We start from the raw sequence: 21,900 nt of genomic DNA, 5'->3' as shown, positions 1-21,900 counted from the left end.
AATACCTAATACTGTCAAAATTCATTATTATGTTTTTTTAAAACTTTTATATAATTTATGTGTTAAACTTTCAAGAGGTAAAAAGCAATAAGCCATATTTTATAGTAAAACGTTAAGAAAGACTCGTGTGAGAGTGACATGCTGAATAAAAATGCAAGTCCAAGCCTGTCCTAGGATTTAGTTTCCTGGTTGAATCATTTGACCTGTAAAGGGTGATGGTAACTGTTATACTACAATTTGCGAAGGTCCTTTGAGTTGACCGATGTGTTTAATTATTTTAGGCTGGTGACAATCATCATTTCCACCCAACATGCGCACGCTGTACCAAGTGCGGGGATCCATTCGGCGATGGTGAAGAAATGTTCCTTCAAGGTATTTATTTACATAATATTCTTTCAATTTCAGACATTTTTAAACTTTTAAAAGATCTAACAACACCGCGTAAGTAATTTTATTCCAACTTTTGACATGTCCATCTTCAAGTATGTGTAGGATTTGCTCGTTTCGTGTCTTTCTTGGTCTCCTTCGATTTCTGCTTCAATCAACATTTACACCGTAAATCCTTTTAGCCGTTCTTTCACTGTCTATTCACTTTCCTTGTCCAAACCATCACAGCTGCAGTCCTTTCTTGATTTTGTGGATAATGCTAGTTTCAGCCTTACATAATACACGGATCTAGACATTTGTGTATCTATCATACATCGTTTTACCATTAGCATTCAGCCTACTTTCATCATTGTTTTCCCAATTCCATACTTCACTCTCATACACGAGGGTCATCTGATGAAGCAATCGACTAATAGCAACAGAATTTTTAATTTAAGGGGAATCTGGCAGTCCATTGGCTTTTTAACCGGTTGATTTTAAATCGTTGGATGTGGCGCACGCATGTATGTCTTCATGATTATTGAGAAACCGATCAAACTGTTGGCTGAACAAAAGTCTGTAGTTTGCGAAGAATCTTAATACATATGTAAATATGCAAAAAGTATACAAATTGTGATCATGAATTTGACATCTTCAGGTGGAGCAATCTGGCATCCTCGCTGTGGACCGGGTCCTGGTCTGGAGGGTACCGTGGCCACTAACGGTCACCACACGGATTCTGAGGCCGATCGCGCTTCAAGTGTCGCCAATAGCGATATGCAGGTGACCAGACCCAAGCCTTTAGAAGCTAAACAGCAAGGCCATTAGAAATATTTTCGAAATCTATTAATCAATTTATTTTAGTTGATAAATTATGTTCTTACACTTGGTTCTTAAGAGTTTAAAATTTTTAATTTGATTAGCATTATTTTAAAACTAGATGCTTTCCATTTAGGGTTGCCAACTCAATCGACCGAAAATCCGGAAAGTAATAAAACAATTACCTAATATCAAACATGAATTGTGTTTATAACATATAATATATTTGATAATACTTCATTTATTAGTGAAAAACGAAGTCAAAACTAGGTATCTTGTCTTAAAATTGTACTTTTTAATCTGATTGGTTGTGGCCACGTGGTTGTTGTGATAACATTATAAAAATCTTAACAAGCATATTTGAAATGAATGCACATCTTTATCTTTAATTTTACTGAATGAATTTCACTGAGCCGATTTAGACTTTTTGAGCTATGTTTATTTTGTACATTAAAAACGCCCTTATCTGCAGCATTTGTGATTGGGATTGATTAATAAATGCAAATATTTTTTTAAAAATCTTTTTCCCACATTCAACTTTACAGTTATATTTTTCAATTTACCTATTTCTATGCCATTTATTTTGCTCACTGCGATTTCTCAAACATCTCGCAACAAACAGTAATCTGTATACATCAATCGATTCCGGGAGATTTTAGCCGCATTTCAGATTTCCCGGTGGGTTGGCAACCCTATTGATTCTATTGATAGAAATATTTTTGCATTTTCCATGTATGTTCAATTTTTTATCAATTTTTTTTCCAGTCATTCACAGTAAAACATGACTTTGTTTTAACTTTCATGTCTTTACCTAGTACAAATAAAATTCATTAAAAAAGAGTTAATACGTCATATAATCGACGTATTTTATATAATATGGTGCCTTGATAAATTTACAAAAATAGTCTTCCAGAAACACAATGAAATAATTTTAAAACAAACAGTATGCCTAATCCAATGACGTATAATTAAATAGACACGTTATTAAGCACGATAAAAATGGCATTTGAATTCGTGGGTTTGCCTTATATTCTTTCTCTAACAGACTTTAATCATGTTCAGATGTGACTACCGTTTGAAGAAAAAGAAAAAATGCTTTAATTTTCTCTGCAACTGTGAAAAACAAAACAGATACATCGATTAATTCGTAAATACAATCTCATTTACTCACCTCGGGGGACCTGAGGATGTTAAAGAGCTCGCCCCCTACCTAATAGTCCGATACTTATCGGATCTGGGCTTGGAGGGGGAGATTTAGCAAAATGTAAACTCTCACCTTCCACACAGTAGCCAGGCTCTTTATAGACCTGGGCTTGGAGGGCGAGAACTATTCACGGGGGCCCGTCACAATAGGTCTTCACAGATCGCAGTGACGTCAGGAGCTTGCATAGCACTGACCCCCACATCTAAGAATGAGAATCAGAATACATTGCGTAGTAACTGTTCATTTACACAAAAAATAATACTTCATTTTAAAAATGAATTCTTAGCAGAATACAAACATCACTTATTTGTCAGTATCTCATAATGTTATCAAATCTTATGCATTTTTTACTACCATTTTTAATGTCTCGACCTAAATAGTTTCCGTACATATTACGGTTATTGTATCACGAAATATATTCATAATCAAATAAGTAAATAATCTATTGTATATTTTTCAATTCTGCATGTACTAGAATTCTAGCTTATTTTATCGATGTTTCAATGAAAAAAGTCAATTATAAAACTAATGGCATCTTTTTTACAAAAATAAATATCTTTTAAATTTGAATCACAAAATGATAACTCAAAGCATTACAACTAAATTATTTTCCATGAATCCTGAAAAATAAACTCCAGTAGAGATAAGTCCGCCTCGTTGTGTAGTAGTTAGTGCGTTTACCTACCATTCTTGAGGCTCCGGGTTTGATTTCTGGGAGGATCTTCATGAAAAATTTGTTTATCAGGTGGATTAACACTATTATCGATTTAGTACGATGATTCAATGTGTAAAATTAAGAAAAATCTAACATTAATTTTATCACAATATTTTTATTCTGATATTAATTTGTCATTCATATCGACCCCTGCTTTATAAAAATCATTCTTTTTAAAAGCATTATTTTTTTGTTTCTTTAAATTATATCGTCAACTATTAAAAAAGACACAATTTTAGCCTCGATACAAGCCCTAGTGAGGCAGATAGTTACTAAAGTGATGTATAAATAAAAGTATAAATATTTTATAAATCCTTTGAAATGATTCGTGCAAAATTTAATAAACGGATTTATTTTCTATTCAAATAGACTCGTTACAAGCGCGTACTAAATAGTGTTATTCCTAGATAATTGCCTTCTGCGCTTTTATTCCCTAACAGACTTAATGCCGCTGTGCATGATGAGAAAATGCTTTGATTACGCTGTAACTGTGAGAAACAGTAGAGTTATATAGTTTCATTAGTAAATACATTCCAATTTGTGGAATAAATATATATTTTTGAGTTCATTTAAAAATTTTATAACACCAATAATAACACTGACAGCTGCCAGCTAGTGTCGTATCCATGGTAATTAGTTATACAGAAATAACTATAAAAATAAAAAAAAGTGTCTTTTTTTTCTCACTTGGATGATTTTATGTAGATCGTCATTTTTTATTTATTTTTTTCAAATCGTTAAGGGCAATGCAATATTTGCTATATCTTAGGTCCAGATTGTATAGAAATAACGTGCCTATTTATTATACGCCAATGCTTATATTTATGTATTTGTTTTTAATTTGTAAAAGGTGTAAGGTATCATGAAATCAAATCAAAATAACAAATTATTGAAAAAAAAATTAATTCATCTAAAAAATCAAATTATAGGTACGATTTTTAATACTGTAGGGATTGAAATCTTCCATAATTTGTACAACTTTTGACTGCTTTTTGATAATTTTATTGATAATTTTACTATTGATAATCTGCTTTTCAATTGACTTTTTTTATTGCACTCTTTAACTCTATGTTTTGTAGCATGCACTATTAAAGGATTGATTTGCTGTGTTTTTGCATTGTTTGTTGTTTGTTTTTATTTTGTTGTTATTTTTGGTAACCATTTTCAGTTTTTGATGAGATCCCGCACACCGAGCTTGAATGGATCGGTCTACAGTCCTTATAGTAGTTTGAATAGAAAGGTTTGATATTGACTCTTTTTATACCATCTTTCACAGAGACATCAAAACATCAGAATCAATAATTTTATTTAAAAAATAAAAAACCTTGCTGACGCATACTGAACAAAGAAGTCATCGGCGATACTGCAATACCGCGTTACCTGTTTTTTTAACAAAAATGTTTAACTGATATAAATTTGTTATAGGGACTTAGAGGCGTTATTTTTTATTATTGCTATTTTTACTCTAAATAATGATAATTTTTCTGATTCTCCAGGGATATTTTTGGTTGATTAAAATCAATATTAATATATTAGGAGATTGCTTTTTAAGATCCTCTGCCAAAAAATTCAATCGATAGTTACACGGTATTGCAGTACCACTGACGTAATAATAATTGAACTCCATACAGTCCTCTTCAGAACAAGATATCTTGGTAAAGAGGACTTTAAAATAAATAAAAAATTGCATGTTCGCCGTCAACTTTTCATCATAGGATCCACTAATATGGACACATATCATAACTTTCTTATTTTTTAAAAATATTTCACCTCTGATTGGACCGTAGTTGATACATACAAGGTATTTTTGTTACAAACCATTTTTTACAGGGACACAATATTTCCCATCATATAATTACTTCTGTTTCATATAGGCTGTAGCCGTCTTCACGCTACCAATGTCTTTTTGACTGACGGCTTTAGCCAACATTTGCCAAATGAAATACACGATTTTGACGGCTATTCCAGGCATAAACCTAATACAAACCTCATCAATATATCAATAAATAATTTATTAAAAAAAATATTTTTAAAATTTAAAAATCCCTGTAAATTTTATTTTATTTATTTATTATCATATTATATTACATACACAAAATTATAATTTATACAAAGTTGCTTTGACTGCCTAATTAGGGCTATTTACCCCGTTCTAAGTCAGTCAAAAAAATATATAAAAACAGAAATCAATATGTAGAAGCAGTCATAAAGATAGTGGACAAAGTGAATAACAAAGTAAAAAATAGAGTTAGTAAAATAAAAAATATATAAAGTAAAAATAGAGAGAGTAAAATTATTTCCATGTTTTATTTATATTTGGTTTTTAATCTAAATAAATATGTTTGTGACCTACATAAATATGTTCATTGAAATGGATTGTATTCCTGTGGTTGTTTGGTGGACCAACCAACAAACCTAAAAAATATAGTTGCATTAGTTAAATGTTAAATGTGTGCTATTTTTTTAAATTAAATTAAAATATTTATACATTTGCACGCGTCATGGTGTTTAAACATTTCTATCATTGTTATTAATTTATAACAACAGTTGCAAATGGCTCCGATTTGGAAATATTTGGTAAAAAACAAACAATTTATTTCTTTACTTATATAAAAAGAATTATAATTAACAACTCTATAGCAAAATAACAACTTATTTTTTAAAATAGCTAATACCTAACTTTTAAATAATCCCTCTTATTTTGATGTCTCTGTGAATGAAAATACATTCATTACATTAATATGCAAGAATAAATAATATTTTTTGCTCAATTTTTGTAACTGAATTTATTGTTTTTACTTGTTTTATTTTTGCACATTTACTATGCATACTTTGATTTGATAACTCTTTTAAGTCATTTAAATGATTTTGAATATTCCTTAATTTTATTGATTTTATATATTTATATTAAAAAATAAAAAGTTTCCATTCTTTTCAGTTTTGTTCTATTTCAATGCTATTCTTGAATGTGCATTTTAGAACAATTAAGTAAACACTTCACAAAGGTCAGCAGATGAAAGGAAATGTGAATTTTCAAACATAGACAGAATGGTGAATGTTACACAGTGTGTAAAGGGGCCACTTAAATCAGCCCTTTAAATGCCTAGAATTCTATATGCCTAAAATTCAATTCAATGAATGCATGCTTTTATAAATTACACTTGAGGTGTTATAATACAAAAATGGTTCTTTATGAGTATAGTAATAATGCTAATGAATCATAATAATAAATAAGAATAAAAACCTAAAGGATCAAGACTTACTTTTATGGATTAAAAAAATCATCCTCATTAGTATGGATTGCAAAAAAAAAATCCTCAAAAACTTTTTAATAAGTGTATGCTCTTTTTTAAACTAAATTAAAAAAATAATCGGGTTGTGGTCGGGCTAGTGTCACAGACTCATGAATCAGAGGTCCATGGTTCGAACCCCACTCAAATCTAACTTGATTCCTGAGTTAGTTATTTACAATTCATTGATAAATGGCCCCAAAATTTAAATATTCGGGTAAATCATAAGAACGCAAATATTTATTTTAAACAAATAAAAAAATGTGTAAAACGAGTTATTAAATTAAATTATGTATCTTTGTACTTTTGAAATTCCAGGAAATCTCATCTATTAACAATTTATTTACACACTTAATTTTACTATCCTCGTAATGAAAACATATTTATTTCTTGGGTTTTTAAAGGATTACACTTAATATTTTTTTCTTATGTACATGGTTAAATGCATACTGTAAGTAATTATTTTTGATTGCTGTTTTCTGTGGCCTGAGTTTGATTTATTAAACACAATTTTGAATTTGTTTTAATGTACGAGCAAGATTTGACTGTTATGCATTTTTATGTTTGTGTCATTTGATAACCAAGTTATTAATTTGTCGGTCACGGTTGCTTTTCACTAAACAAGTAACTAATCTGTTAATTCTATATTTTAGATATTAATAATAAATTTTCACTTTCATACTGACAAAAAAGTCATTTATTTAAATGGAAAAAAGGCATTCCTACCATAGGTATTTTCTTAATATTATATTTCTTAAAAGTAAGGAAATCATAGCTTTAAAATATTATTTTCTAAGGTATTTTTGATATTCAAGCATAAAACTTTAATTTAATTATATTTTGACCGGTAAATTACGCCTGTTAAAATTTAGACTAAACTTAGGTACATTTGTACTCGTATAAAGACAAATCCTTTTAGTAAATAACAAAGTTGTTAAGAATAAACTTGAATTTAGCCTGAAAACTGAATAAACGTGCTATCTTAAATCCATGTATTAAAACCAGGATTTTTATTTTTGTTTTTACCTTTTAAAACCTTGATGTTGTGTCATATATTTAGATTTGTCTTAACGCTATTTTTTTTTTAAAGAAAATCTCGATTGTTATAAATAAAATTTGTCCGTTTGAGAATGGAGGCGCTCAAATAAATCTTAGTGAAGTGTGCCATACAGTCACTAAAGGTTGTTTAAATGATTTATTCTTTATACTTCACTAAAAATCAGGTTTTTTGGTATCCGATATACGATATTGTTATTCTGTTACATGTAGTGATCAACTTTCTAATCCTATCGAATTCTGTTTGTCTCCCCTCAGCACTACGGTAGCTACTGGAGCCGCGTGGGCTCACCGGGGCTCGTGCTGCGCGAGTACGGGCCCGGTAGGCACGGGACTCCAGGACCAGAGGGTGCCCCCCACCGGATCCTCACCTACTCCTACCTCACGGAGCAGCCGGCGCAGGGCTACCTGAAGCGCCCCATCGAGCCCTACGACCGGCCGCCCACTAGCCCACATTTCCACAGGCCACACTGTAAATAATACTTTTGTAATTATATGTCTGAACCATGAGACCCTGAATAATTTTTTTTTTTTTTACAAAAAGTTGATGAGTTATTTCGTGTAGTTTTGAAACAACCACTGTAGTTGCCCGGGGTAAAAAACTTGATAAACAAATTCAGTTCCAGAAAAGTGTCACTTAAACAATTCTAAAAACGCCACAAGTAAATAGGGTCAGTACTTAGTTTATTTTTAAATTTTATTCATTTATTCGTATAAAGATACAAATTACAAAAAAAAATATAACATATCCCTAACTCTATGAGGCCAAGAGCCCTGTGTTGAGTTGGGATACATCATAATGGAAAGTGGAAGCTTGCAAATTATTAAAGATCATTGATGAACATAAATTTTCAATAAACATCTGGACAACACGCTTAATGGTACTATATATAAATCTATGCAATGTTTCGCAGCAGTCTCCTGCAATGGTCTCTTCCCTTAGACAAAATCCAAACTTGTACACTTCTCCTGAAAATGGCTTTCGTTTTAGAGAACTTAATATGTTCATCTAGGACATTGAACACTTTTGGGGCCACAGTTTGCAAATAATCTTCAAAGTTTGTGTTGTTTTATATGTAATTTTCAAACTCTGGTTTAAAAAGGGTTGACATTAATAAATATTATGTTTTTTATCTGCTATTTTTTGTTGAAAATATTTATTAAAAATACTATGATGTTTGGTTTTTCAGTACCGAGGTTTAGTAACAAATCCGCAGACCCACTAGATAATCTGCACCTTGATTGTTTTGTATTCAAATATATATACAGTGTTTTTTTGTGGGAGATGTCTCATTAGTTTAAATGGTTTGAACTGTCAAAGATAATATTATATGATCTATTGACCTGATATTTGTTCCGCAGCTTCCAACTCTTCCCGTGGAGGAACTCTGTACTCTCGCAGTAGTTCTAAAAGCTCTCATCGCCCTGGGATGCGTGTTCTGGTAGACTCCATCCGCAGTGAAACTCCTAGAGCCAAGTCTCCTTCCATGAACAATGAGGTAACTTACCAAAATACTAACCTTTTTGTTCCCTTGTAAAATCACATGAATGCAGAGTAGCATATCCAGTTTAGATCTCTATTTAGCACTGCAACTTATACAATTTTGAAACAGTGCAATGGAAATTTTAAAGATATACATATTCTATTTAAATGGGGTCTTCCTGAGTCTCAATTATAATTTGAATTTTACATTACTGTCAATCAGAAGAACAGTAAATGACATCTTATTCATTTTCAAATGATTAAATAACGATCACTCTGAACTGATTCTGTGAAGAAATTGAGTGGGGATAAGTCCACCTTGTGTATTAGTTGGCGTGTTTGCCCACCATTCTTGAGATCGTGGGTTCAATTCTTGATTCAATATTGGTTTCAAGTTTATTGGTATTGGTTCTTATATTGATTTATTATTTATGTAAAACATTTTTTTATCTCTCATTGAATACATTTTTGTTATTTTCTTAGGTTAACCTTTTCTTTTATTTCTTTCTTATTTTATTTACATTTTTTAGCTCTTAATTTTAATAGATACTTTTAATTTTCTTATTATTTTTTCTGTGGATATGAATTGAAATTTTCAATTTACTATGTTTTATTTTTTATCTTGTTTGGATTACATTTATGAGCACACACTATTTATATGTGTGTTTAATGTTTTTCTTATATTTTAAATATATTAAAGTAAATTGCTTTTCTTTAATTTTAATTGTATTATTTTACTCTATTTTATTACTTTAAAATTATGTCTTTAAACTATTTTTATCTGTTCATTATTTTTAAAAAAATATTTTTTTTTATGTTCATTATATTATATAAGTATACAGTATTATGTCTATACTCTTTTTATTTGATTATAATTATAATTAAAACTAATGTCTGAGCACCCGATGACAAACTATTATTGAATAATGATGTAATTACTTATATTTACATATAAGTTATTAATTTAAAAAATACTTCCACTTATTTATTTTGACCAATTAGCGCTTTCTTGAAAATATTTGAGTCCCATGGAACTTATATGTAAACATATGTTATTACATCATAACAATGAAATTCCACCAAGAATTGTCAGTAAATAATTTAAATGAAAATATTATTGAATAGTTTATCGGGACAAAATATATTTTAATACTTTGTTTTCTTTATAATGTATTAATATTGTAATAATGTGTATATTTTATTGAATAAAGACTCTATGAAATAAAAAAAAAGGTGGTTCTTCACTGCAATATTTCAGTGTTTCTGGACTGGCGCCTGAAGCGTAAAACTGATCACCTTACCTTCCATGTATCACAAAATTATCTAAATACGCTGCGATTTGAGTGTCAAGCAGTGCCCTATGCACCACTAGGTGTAGATAGGGAAATGATGGTGGTCTGAACTGTTGAGTTTTAAAAATATTTGAGTCCCATGGACCGTTTTTTGTTCCACAAATCATTACTTATTTAATTAATCACTACCATAAAACTTATTATTTATTAAATTCACCAGTTACCAGCGTGTGGAAGCTTGCAAATCAATACGGGGATGATTTAGATTTATTTTATACCTCGCTATTCGTGATCATGTCCTGTGTTTTTTTAAAAAAAAAAACAGGAATTTAATCAAAAATTTCTTTTTTTAAAATGAGGTTTTTTGAGAAAATAGTCATTATGTTTTCTTTGCTTTAGGAGCCGATAGAACTTGCCCACTACCCGGCTGCCAGTAAACCTCCCCCAGGATATAAACCAAAGATCGAAAGGGATGATTTTCCCGCACCACCCTACCCATACACAGATCCAGGTATTTTACACTAATTATTATTATTATTTTATCATACAAAAGCTAAACTGGCAGTGCACAACGGAATTTTAGACCCAACACTTATGTATGGAAGTAAAACATGGAACTGGCAGAGGAAGGATGAAAGCCGAGTGAACGTGGTTGAAATGTGATCTCCTCGACGAATGTGTGGAATCAATGTATGACAGGGTTATTTTATTTATTTTATTTATTTTATTTATTTTATTTATTTTATTTATTTTATTTATTTTATTTATTTTATTTATTTTATTTATTTTATTTATTTTATTTATTTTATTTATTTTATTTATTTTATTTATTTTATTTATTTTATTTTATTTATTTGGATAACCAACAGCTATAATTATATCATATTTATATAACAAAACAAATAACAAATAAGCCAATTACAGGTTTTCACAAGTAGCATCACAGTAAGTTAAAAAAGATTCTCGAACATAAAATGAATAGTAATTAAATGTAAATTTAAAAGAAAAGAAAAAAAATACTACGAGTTATGAATGATGAAATCAGGCGAGAGTGTAAATCTGAGTCAAGTATAATTGATACGATTAAGAAAGGGTCCCTGAGATAGTTTGGTCATGTAGAACGAATGGTGAAAATTAACAGTAATGTAAGGAAGACGTGGCATGATCAGATAAACCAAAATCTTAAATCTGGTCATGTCAAAAGCAGACAGAACTGATAGACATGTATGATGAGATGTATGAATGTGGAAGAAGCTAGGAATGTATGCCAGGATAGACGTGTGTGGCGGTCCATTCTCTCTGCCTACCCCTACAGAGAAATGGCATTATGGTAGTAGTAGTAGAAACAAATTTTTGACATATAATGTCAACAAATAAAAAAGAAGGACTCAATATAACAGCACACAGTCGGTCACCAGTTGTGGCAATCGGCCGTTTCACGGCATCACCATACGCTTCATAGCGATCTCCGTGGTGTAGTGTTCTAGACGCTTGACTCACGCATGGAAGGTTCTGGGTTCGATTCCCGGTGAGAACACAAAAATTAAAATGTGATTTTTCTCAAGCCTGGGTGTTCTGTGATGTAATTCACCACTGTAATTGGGCCTCCTGGCCTGTTGTGGTGCAAAAATAAAAATATTAAAAAAAAAAAAAAAATAGGTATGCTTTTGAGCGTGCGTTCTACGCACCTGTTTTTTTTTTTCAATAACTTTTTACTTTACAATTATTTCAGAACGCCGTCGCCGCTGGTCGGATTCTTACAAAGGAGTTCCTCTGTCAGATGAAGATAACTGTGAAGTTGATGGAAAGGTCAATGGAAAAGCAGGTTAATATGACTTATGTTTTATTATAGAAATAAAAGATACATAATAATCCACAAATTCTGAATAACCCATGTCTGGTTTCATTGCTTTTGCAAGTTCTTTGAGACGGTATCTTTATCATAAAATTAAAACTGAATTAATTTATTTTTGTCTGAAGGACCATTTTATAGTGTTCCTGGATAATCCTTGCTTATTTTCTATTGGATTTAATTTTATTATGAATATACGATGTCGCGAAAGTGATGAAACGATCATCATCATCATTCCCCTTTCCTTCACTTAGTGGTGCATAGGGCACTGCATCAGTAAATCAAATGTAGCATATTTGGATTATCTGTTACCTTAAACATACTTTAAAATCAATATTTCACATCCACCTTACCAGGAATCAAACGTAGGACCTCGTGAATGGTAGGGGAACATGCCAACCACTACACAATGAGGCAGACTTATCTGCCCTCGATTTCCTTATTCGGGATCTTTACCTGAGACCAGCCATCGGGTTGAAAACACTCGTCCGAGGTTCTGGTTCCATTTCGCACACAAAACTGTATTTCTCATCCGCCCGGATACAGGCGTGAGAGCAATGATACTGGTCACTGGTTATTCCAAATTTTCATATTTAAGAATCACTCGTCTTTTATTTCTATAATAAATTACAATGAATTTGCACTAAGAATTTTCACTAACAAACTTGAGTGTGACATGTTCACTTAATTGCCATACTTACTAGTTCTTTGCTCAATGTATTATTATTGCGTTTCTTAACTTTTTTTTTTATTATTATCTTTTTAAAATCATTCTTATGTTGTTGAAATTCCATTTGTCGATGCGTTTTGAAGCTGCAAGACTTTTTGTGATGTTAGCTATCATATTATTTTTATCATATTATGTAAATGTTATCAACTATCAAATATCTCAATTTAGTAAATGGGGTCTAGAATTTCAACCGTGCATGCGCTCAGTAGCTGCAAGACTTGTTGTTATCTAAATTCTAATTTTATAAATTTGCTTTTTATTTCGTTTTTAAAATATCACTTATACCCGTATGCAGAGACAAACCTTAAGGTGAGGTAAGTACACTCTATTGTCTTGGCCTTCGGATTATTCTCTGCATATGAGATTAGAATGTACTTTCCTCACCTTAAGTTTTGTCTCTGCATACGGGTATTAAACTCTAAACTTCATTGTCAAATAAAAAAATTTGAAAATAAAAATGTAAATTGGGGCTAGATTTCTTATTGTCCATGCGCTCTGTAGCTGCAAGACGTTCTGTTATCTAGCTCATATATATCATAATTGTAATATATCATAATTGGAGACGAGGAACTAGAATCCCAACCGTCCATGCGCTCTGTAGCAGCAAGACAGCGCCCTTGAGGTGATTTTCACAAAAATGGCGCTATATAAATTATCCAATATTATTATTAGTAAGCTTTTCTTCTCCGATACCGTGATTGGGTCTCATATATATTTTTATTTTTTTAGAAGTAACTGACCCTCAGTTAAAGAAGGAAGTGCAGGAACTATCGAAGATAGAATCGGGCATAGCCAAAGTGTTTCTGAAGAACGTAAAAGATCGGGAAAAGGTCAAGCTGTGGAAACGGGCCAATCTGGATCCTAGGAATGCCAGCAGGTTGGTTAATAATCTCTTTCTTTTAGCTTATAACAACAGAGATGGAGAACATTTTTGAGATGCCGACTGAGAGAAAGAATAAAACAATAATAGGAAGAAAAGCAGTATACAGTAAAACCCCAGTTTTACGTTTTTCAAGGGAGCAGTGAACAAAAGTCAAACTGAGGAAAACGCTAAAGTGAAGAAATGAAAAACCGCAGAAAAATTGTAAAAAATGCAAACAACGATTTTTTCCCTAAATATTGGGAAATTTTATTTATATGGTAACACTTTTTTTAGTATGGTACCACAGAATTTCGACCGTCATTTGCATCGCGGCAAAACTGTTTCACACTTTTATGATAACTGTTTAATATCTTCTTTCCATATTATGTTTATAACTTCAAATAATATTTCTATTGCCAAATTTTTAAACTTTCTGTGTCGTAATTTAATGATGTAAAGACTATTCCTCCTAAACATGCGTCAACCGCATGTCGCAATTTAGTATTATATCAAAATTAGACACTTAAACAAAATGGTCAATTACACTGATTGGTTTGCAGCAAAGTCCTGCATCTCGTCCTCCATTGGTTTCTATTCTCTGCAGCCCTCTTCAGCTCGACATATGAGGCGCAGTTTAAATCCTCGCACACTTGCTCCAAATATTCCCGTCATGGGCGCCCTCTGTAATTTGTCCCCTCAGCCATTCCCTCTATGATGTCATGCAGGAGACCCTCATGGCATACAATGTGGCTGATCTATCGGGCTCGCCTCTCTGAGATGGTTTTGAGGAAAACCTCGTCATTAGTGATGTGGTCTTATAAGATACTAAATGATTACTATGACTGCCCCCTGCACGAGATGTCTCAAATAAATCCTAACAACAATTACGGGGTCATAACAGGAAGCTCTATCGTCCCCAATCCCACCTTAATCCCACAAAAAACTTCCTATCTTGCAGGGTGGTTTCATACTGGAATAAATTGCCAAGCCTAGTTATCCATTACATAGTTGAGATATAGACGCATTAGCGAAGGCTGTCGCCTGCCTATAACAAATAATAATAATAATGCTTAATATGTTTTTCTCCCTCGCTCTGTTCAGAACACCTTCGGCCAACAAGGAGCCAAAGTATGGGCTCCGTTACGAGTCACCAGTGGGCGCCTCCCCCAGTCGGAACCTCGACCACCCGCGTCTGTTTGATGACGAGGACTATTCTCTCACCATGGATCGCTCCAGCAGCTACCGGGGTAGTGTCGGGCGTTCCGTGGGGCAGATCCCCAGCTACAACGGTAACACCCTCTCGTAACTCTCTTAACCTGCCAGTTACTGCAAACTCAACAAACTTTTCACAATACCAGAATACAGAAATACTCACCGGACAAATGAGACGGGCCTTTCAGCTTCTAGCTACCTGCCCTTTCTACACAGTAATGATAGTAAACTTGAAATAAGAATAATATAAAATTAATCAAATTAATTTGATTTTTACTCGGTAAAAAGGCTAAATGACCGATGCATCATTAAGTAAACTTTGCAGTGGTCAATTATTATTATTTTTTTAATAAAAAAAGAGCATAACTTTTGATTCAAATCTAAAACAATGTATGTTAGACAGGTGTTATATTAAACTATTAGGGCTATGTAGGATAAATACCAAATACACAGTTTAATGTAAGCCTAAATGACAATTCGTAAAAATTAGTCCTATTTTTTGTGGTATATATCTGTTCAATTTATGAACGTTGTACAAAAGGTTTTTTTATATAAATGCCAAATTTACATCCGATATCCGTAGGTGTTTGCTCATGCAATGCAGCTTAAAATTCCGAGGAAAGTGGTATATATATATAACTCAATTTAACTATAGTGGCAGATCAACTTAGCCCTTTTTACCTTTGATATTATGTTACCTAATAAACAATAAAAGGCAGGATATAATTAATATACGTAATATTATTGTACTCTCAAAATTTACATGTAACAAATTTTAGTCATTTGCAAAAACAAAGCATTTTTAATGTTTTATTGACTGAAAAAATACTGTTCTGTATTTCATATAAAGTTATAAAATAATATGCACAATTATAATTATTTTTTTAATGTGTCGTATAGTAAATTTCTGACTCAACCTTCAATGCACAATATGTTGTACATTGTATTATATGATCTGATCTTTTTACAATGTCAATAAGAAGAATTTGAACATAATTTTATACATGTGTTTGCAAATGGCTATAATTTGTAATTGATATTAATTTATCTTTTTTCTGGAAATAAATAAAAGTCAACAATAATTCACAATTGAAATATAAATATATGTACTTACACAAGCTTTATTTACAAAACTGTTGATCTCTGTAATTCATTAATTAGGGTCAAGGTGCAGACAGTGGCTCAGGTGGGTGGGTACGTACAGTGGATAAAGTATCCTACACGTAAAAGTCGGCCTCGTGGTCTAATGGTCAGCGCGTTTGCCTACCATGCAAGAGGTTTCGGGTTTGATTCTCGACATGGTTGATAAGAAATATTTATTTAAAAGAGTGTTTTTACACTAGAATATTTCACAGTTCCTAGACTGGCACCTGAAGCGTAAGACTGATCATCTAACCTTCATAAAATAAAAATGATCAAGATACACTGCGATCGGTGTACCAATGCAGTACCCTATGCACCATTGGGTGTGGAAAGGAAATGATGATGATGATGACACGTAAATGTATAAGCACTACAATTTAACCTTGCTCACTGTAAGAAGGTCTCATAGGGCAAACACGGGGGCTTCCATTTTAATTTCGTGTCTCAAAACTATATTTTAAAAACAAGTTTTGTTTGTTTCTTGTCTGATTTGCATGTAACTTTTTAACATGGCATTGATTTTACTGTATACTACTACGTGTATTCTGGTTACATATAACAATATCACTATCATGCAACAGCTAAGTAATTTGTGTTTGTTTGACTAGAAAATCAAAATGGCCGGATAGCATACACTGAATCAAATACCGCAGTACACAGTGAATCATAATCCACTGTGTTCTTAAGTTATTAGAAGTATTTCTTATGCTATCCACATACTCACTGATATCTGAATACATGTTTATTTACCTAGTACTAGAATGAGCCATTGTACTACTACTATACGTAATTGAACTACAGTGATGCCAAATTTTAGCTACCGTGTTCAAACCAGTGATCCACTGTCAACACCCTGACCTTACCGAAAATGTGATGAAAACTATTGCAAAACACACTATGCATTTATAAGTATTGATGCCCAGTTTTAGATAATGCTATTTGTGGAGTAAGAATCCATTACATAACTTATTTTCAATCTAAGATGTCAAGATATTTAGATAAGAACACATTTTGGAAGATGTTTGACCGCAGTGCATAATGAGAGGTATTGCTACTGCCGGATTTTTTAACTCTATTTTTAAGGATTTAATTTATTTATTTATTTAACTGTATTTACAATGTACAGAAGTGCAGGACCTTTGATCTGTGAGTCCACAACACTCCACGGGATCGCAACCCGATTCAATAATAGTAACTTCAATTTTACATAAATACACATATCAATGATTCAATAGTATAATTTACATTAGTTACGTGTTTAGAAGAATACTGGTACATTTTTTTAAATGTTTAATAAAAAAAAAACATAATTAATATTTTTAAAGTCAAATATTGCAAATAACCTAAATTTAAGTAATTTAGTTCTCGTAAAATACCACCATGATTTTTCTGAAATGTGTTCTGAATAATTAGTAAAATAATATTTAAATATTTTTATCCTTTCTTGACACGTGTTTGATGTGTTTGTCTTGGAATTTCAGTATATGTGATTCTTTTTTGTTGATAAGTATTTTTTTTCAGAAAATAGGTTAAAAAAATATTAAGTTTACTATTGCTATCCTCTTTTGATAAAATACTTCTGATGCTATTTTACAAATATCTTATTTACAATACTTAATACTTTACTTGACATTAATCAATTGTTGACTGTTAGGTTAGGACCAAAACCTCCTTGAATAAGAAACCAATCCATATTGCTAACTCTCCTTATCTTTGAATCAGTGCCGAAGAAAATGTTAGTGTCTATAAATAGGTTGTTCAAAGGTGAGATTGCATGAAATTTGATCTCCGGGAATGTATAAAAATATTCCCGAGAACCTACCAAATTTACTATATTAAAAAAATATTACCGACCTTTTTAATTGATTTTAATACTGCAATTTTATTTGGATTAAAGATTTTTTTACGATAAAATCAAGATGAAAAATACACAATCAGTTTTATGACTTTTTGTTAATATTTGTCCTGCACCTCTCCTGGCTCTTGCTGGAGCATACAGAACATACTCAGAAGCACTCACGGTTATATTGGGCTTCTCCCCTTTGGATCTGGTGGTCCTGCGACGATCTGCGAATTTCTACTTAAAAAGAAAACATTCCTCTGCTATTGGTGGCTTCTGTCTACACTCAAACGAAGGAACGTCTCAATCGGATATAAATAAATTGACTTTAAATGATCTTCAATCGCGATGGGAATCTCTCTCTTCGAGGAGGGTAACCTTTCTTTTCCCCCCTCAATCTGTCAACGCTTAAAGTCTCCTTGGGTTATCCCCGATCACTGGACTGCCCAGTTTTTATGATGTCACGGGAAATTTTATGAAAAATGATTTGTTTTTAATATTCTTGATTCAATCGGCAAGCTGTTATTCTCTGTCCGAGCGGATGAAAAATACAGTACTACGGTTGCGGTCCTAGGTTCAATTCCTGGTAGGGTGGATGTAAAATATTGCTTTTTAAGGTGGTTCCACACTGAAATATTTAGTTATTCCAGGACTGGAATTTGGAGCTTAAGACATCATCTTACCTTCTTAAATCTACTTAATCTTATTTGAAATAGCAGTCATAAAAATAATAGAGTGCTGCGTTTGTTTTGACAAAATCAACAATAGAAAATAAAAATATTTATAGCACAAATGTAAATAGGTATAGATGCCGAGGAAGACCAAAAAAAAATTGGCAAGTCTAACAAATTCTTGAGAGTAGGAACACATTAAAATAAATTATTTTTGTCCTCGAAAATATTTAACTTAAAATTAATGTTTTGTAGTCATTATGATTGTGTATTTTTTATTCTAAAAGACAATTATTTACCAACATGCCTTGCTTTTGTTGAACATTTTTTCACATTAAAATAACTACGTACATTTTGTAAAAGCTTTTTAGTATTTTTGCTTATGTTTTTTGTGATCGTCTGTAGTGTCGAGAGAAAACTCCGCATCGCAATAGTATTTCTTTGCTTGTATCCCCATTTCCCATTACACTTTAATATTTTATTCATTCTTAGTACATTCTCATATTATTAATACACATTTCGACTTATTTATCGTACTTATAAAAAATATAAATAAATACTTATTTGTAAATACATACTAAAACACGAAACTTAAAAAATATATATTAAAAGTAGTTAGGGTGATTTAAAGTTTTTTCGATTTGTAGAATAAAGTTATGTAGTGTATATACAATGCAACTCACTTATCTGCTATTTTAGTGTATTGGTTTGAAATAATTAATTGTTCAAAAATAAACAATATCAAATAAAAACTTCAGGAAGGCGTGTGTATAAAATAATATCGTATTATTGAAATTCTCTGCAATCGGAGTACTAATGCAGTGTCCTTAGCTCCACTGGGTGCGGATATGATAATAATAAAAACTTTTATATTTTAAGTAGTCATTTATAATTATCCATGTTAACAATTGAACCCTTGCATGGCTAGGATGTCACATGTGTCTACAAATAATAAAAGACTCAATGTATATATATATATATTTATTTTTTTTAATAATGAAGTCATATTTTGCTTTTGCTTAATGTAACATGACTTACAGCACTATTTGCAAAGGATTTTTTTAGCATAGTATTTTAAGAATCAAACCTATATAATAAAAAAATGATAGAAACTGTTATTTGCTCACTTATAAATTATTTCATGTAGATTCACAAATTTCATTTAGACCTGAGAAAATATTTACATATTTTAAAATCAAAACTTTGGTATTCATTGAAAAAAAAAAAACAAAAGCCAGTCATGCTTTTCATAGTAAAAACAATTTTTTATTAGTTAATTATTTTTTTACATATCATTTTATTTCCACTCAAATACACACCCTTCAAAAACAGTTTTCTTATATTAACATCACATTTTTACATTCATTTATAATTATTTTTGGACAGCAATTTACTTACGAAAAATATACCATGACAGACATAATCATTACAAAATCCCAAAAAACACAATTGAGAATTAATGTGATATAAATGCCTTCGAACTTATTTAAACCAAGATTTACTACATACATATAAAATATTTTAGTTTTTTAAACTTAATTAAGTAGTTAGATATTTAATATCTTTTTGATATAGGAGAGATTCTTCCGAATTAATCCACCTCAAGGTAAGCCAGCTATAAGAATGACCAGAGCCAGTCCTACCGAAGGCACAGTTGGCGCAAAAAACCAGAAACTTGCTTACAAGGGAGGGGAGAATAATATGTTAATAATAATTTACAAACTTGTATATTTCCGTCCCTTTTCAGTAAGTGGCGGGGCGCTAGACCCTGTTCCGGTATTAGATATTTGTATTAGATATTTGTGCGAAATCTGCATCTATCGACCTGAATTCGTCTAAATTTAACATTTTGATAGACTGTATATTTGACGAAACATTTCCGAAACGAGTCGAGGAATATTTTTTTAAAGGAGTTAAGGACATGCTGATCTTGCACAAATCTCAAATCCTGTTGTCAAAGGCTTAAAAGTGTTTAGTTAATTTCCAAAAAGTAACGTCTCCACATTTATAAAACATGTGTATTGCATTTAAAACAGATTTCATAATGACAAAATACAATACAATATAATCGTCGGTTAACAGGTAAAACTCACTGTGTACAGATTTTTGGTAAAATAACTTTATATAACGAAATTCTATATTTTTCAGCGATCTCTGAAAAAACTGTAGTGGGTGAAATTTTACAGTCATACACAGCGATTTCAGATCGTAAAATGGGCTTAGTGGTTTTTCATGCAGGAATTGTTGAAAAATATATAACTTAGTAACAATATGTCACTCTACCATAAAACATTGAGTTTTATCTGTCAACCAATGGTATGTAAATAGCTGTATCGGCATTCTTTAGCTGGATTACCTCTACTAGGAAACGCCCGAAAACACACTTGTGCTCTTTTTAATCGTTTTTACAAAAATTATTTTGAGTACGGTCATATCTTTGTAATAAAAATATTTGACCAAAAGGCGTTCATAATTCCACGTCAGGTCTCAGAACAGGCGTCGTTTGTTTAATTTCGTTTGTTTTATTATTTTGTTTTGTTTTTTGTTTGTTGTTTTGACATTTGTGTGTTGTGGTTGGTTAGTGGTACACGCTGCTCCCCGCCAGGGATACTCTCTCAAGTCGTCTACCCTCCCTGCGACTATCAGGACTAACGGATGCAATGTGAGTAACTTAATGTGCAAGGATGCATACGTTGGTAGGAGAAAGCTTGGCAAATTCAGACAACGAGAAACAAACAATATTTTGCAATTGTAGTGAGGCACTCTTCTTAATTGCTCCCAAATGATGTAATGAATTGTATGTACACGAGTAATATTAATTTGTTTTCAAATATCTTAATTTGACTTACTTTGTATAGTAAATAACATAAACTCATCTACACAGCACATGTTCCTTGAGTTTTGGGAATAGCCAGTAGTCACTGGGGGCTCAATTCGAACCCGGTTGAAATGCAGCCATTGACACTAACAACTTATGTGCTGGAGCATTGTCTCGATGAAACAGCACCTTGCAGCATTTTGCAGTGGTCAGCGGCCTGTTGCAACTAAATTCAATTTTTTATTATTTACGTCTCACCTAAGCATATGCCTTCATAATGCATACACATCAGCTCAACTGGTCAACTTAAAGCTGGAGCATTTCAATCAACCCCCTTACGTTATGATTATACACATCTGATTTCAATTTTAAACACTGATGAATGCCATTTATTTTTTTTCTATTTAATCCATCATAATTGATCGTCATTTATGAGCTTTTTAAAAAGAACATAATTCAAAGTAAGTTTTGGCTGAATAACTATTATTGTCTTTGATCTTTTGATACCTTCCTTCAGTCTAATGGCTCGCTGTTTTTTTTTATATGA

At 31.7% G+C, this 21,900-nt stretch overlaps 1 protein-coding gene across 11 annotated transcripts in view; it reads left to right on the top strand.

Moving 5' to 3' along the window:
* Unc-115a (actin binding LIM protein Uncoordinated 115a) overlaps nt 1–21,900 on the top strand; it is a 257,407-nt gene that overhangs the window by 223,093 nt on the left and 12,414 nt on the right. For 5 of the 11 annotated variants that reach the window (XR_015824641.1, XR_015824638.1, XM_088239038.1 and 2 more), the window contains 10 exons: nt 282–372; nt 1,025–1,149; nt 4,273–4,344; nt 7,709–7,922; nt 8,813–8,949; nt 10,625–10,736; nt 11,958–12,050; nt 13,537–13,684; nt 14,771–14,958; nt 21,118–21,197. Coding sequence is in view for 7 of the 11 variants with exons in the window: in XM_088239038.1 (XP_088095164.1) it covers nt 282–372; nt 1,025–1,149; nt 4,273–4,344; nt 7,709–7,922; nt 8,813–8,949; nt 10,625–10,736; nt 11,958–12,050; nt 13,537–13,684; nt 14,771–14,958; nt 21,118–21,197 (1,260 nt within the window). In the remaining 4 variants the exon portion in view is untranslated. The remainder of the gene's footprint in view (nt 1–281; nt 373–1,024; nt 1,150–4,272; nt 4,345–7,708; nt 7,923–8,812; nt 8,950–10,624; nt 10,737–11,957; nt 12,051–13,536; nt 13,685–14,770; nt 14,959–21,117; nt 21,198–21,900) is intronic. The other 6 variants (XR_015824640.1, XM_088239039.1, XM_088239036.1 and 3 more) reach the window with 3 other exon arrangements.

Source organism: Micrasema longulum, unplaced genomic scaffold (assembly GCF_059751315.1).
Source record: "Micrasema longulum isolate JH-2025_06_02 unplaced genomic scaffold, ASM5975131v1 h1tg002045l, whole genome shotgun sequence".
Lineage (NCBI taxonomy): Eukaryota > Metazoa > Arthropoda > Insecta > Trichoptera > Brachycentridae > Micrasema > Micrasema longulum.
The sequence above is the reverse complement of the archived record's forward strand: the minus strand, read 5'-3'. Positions and strand labels throughout refer to the sequence as shown.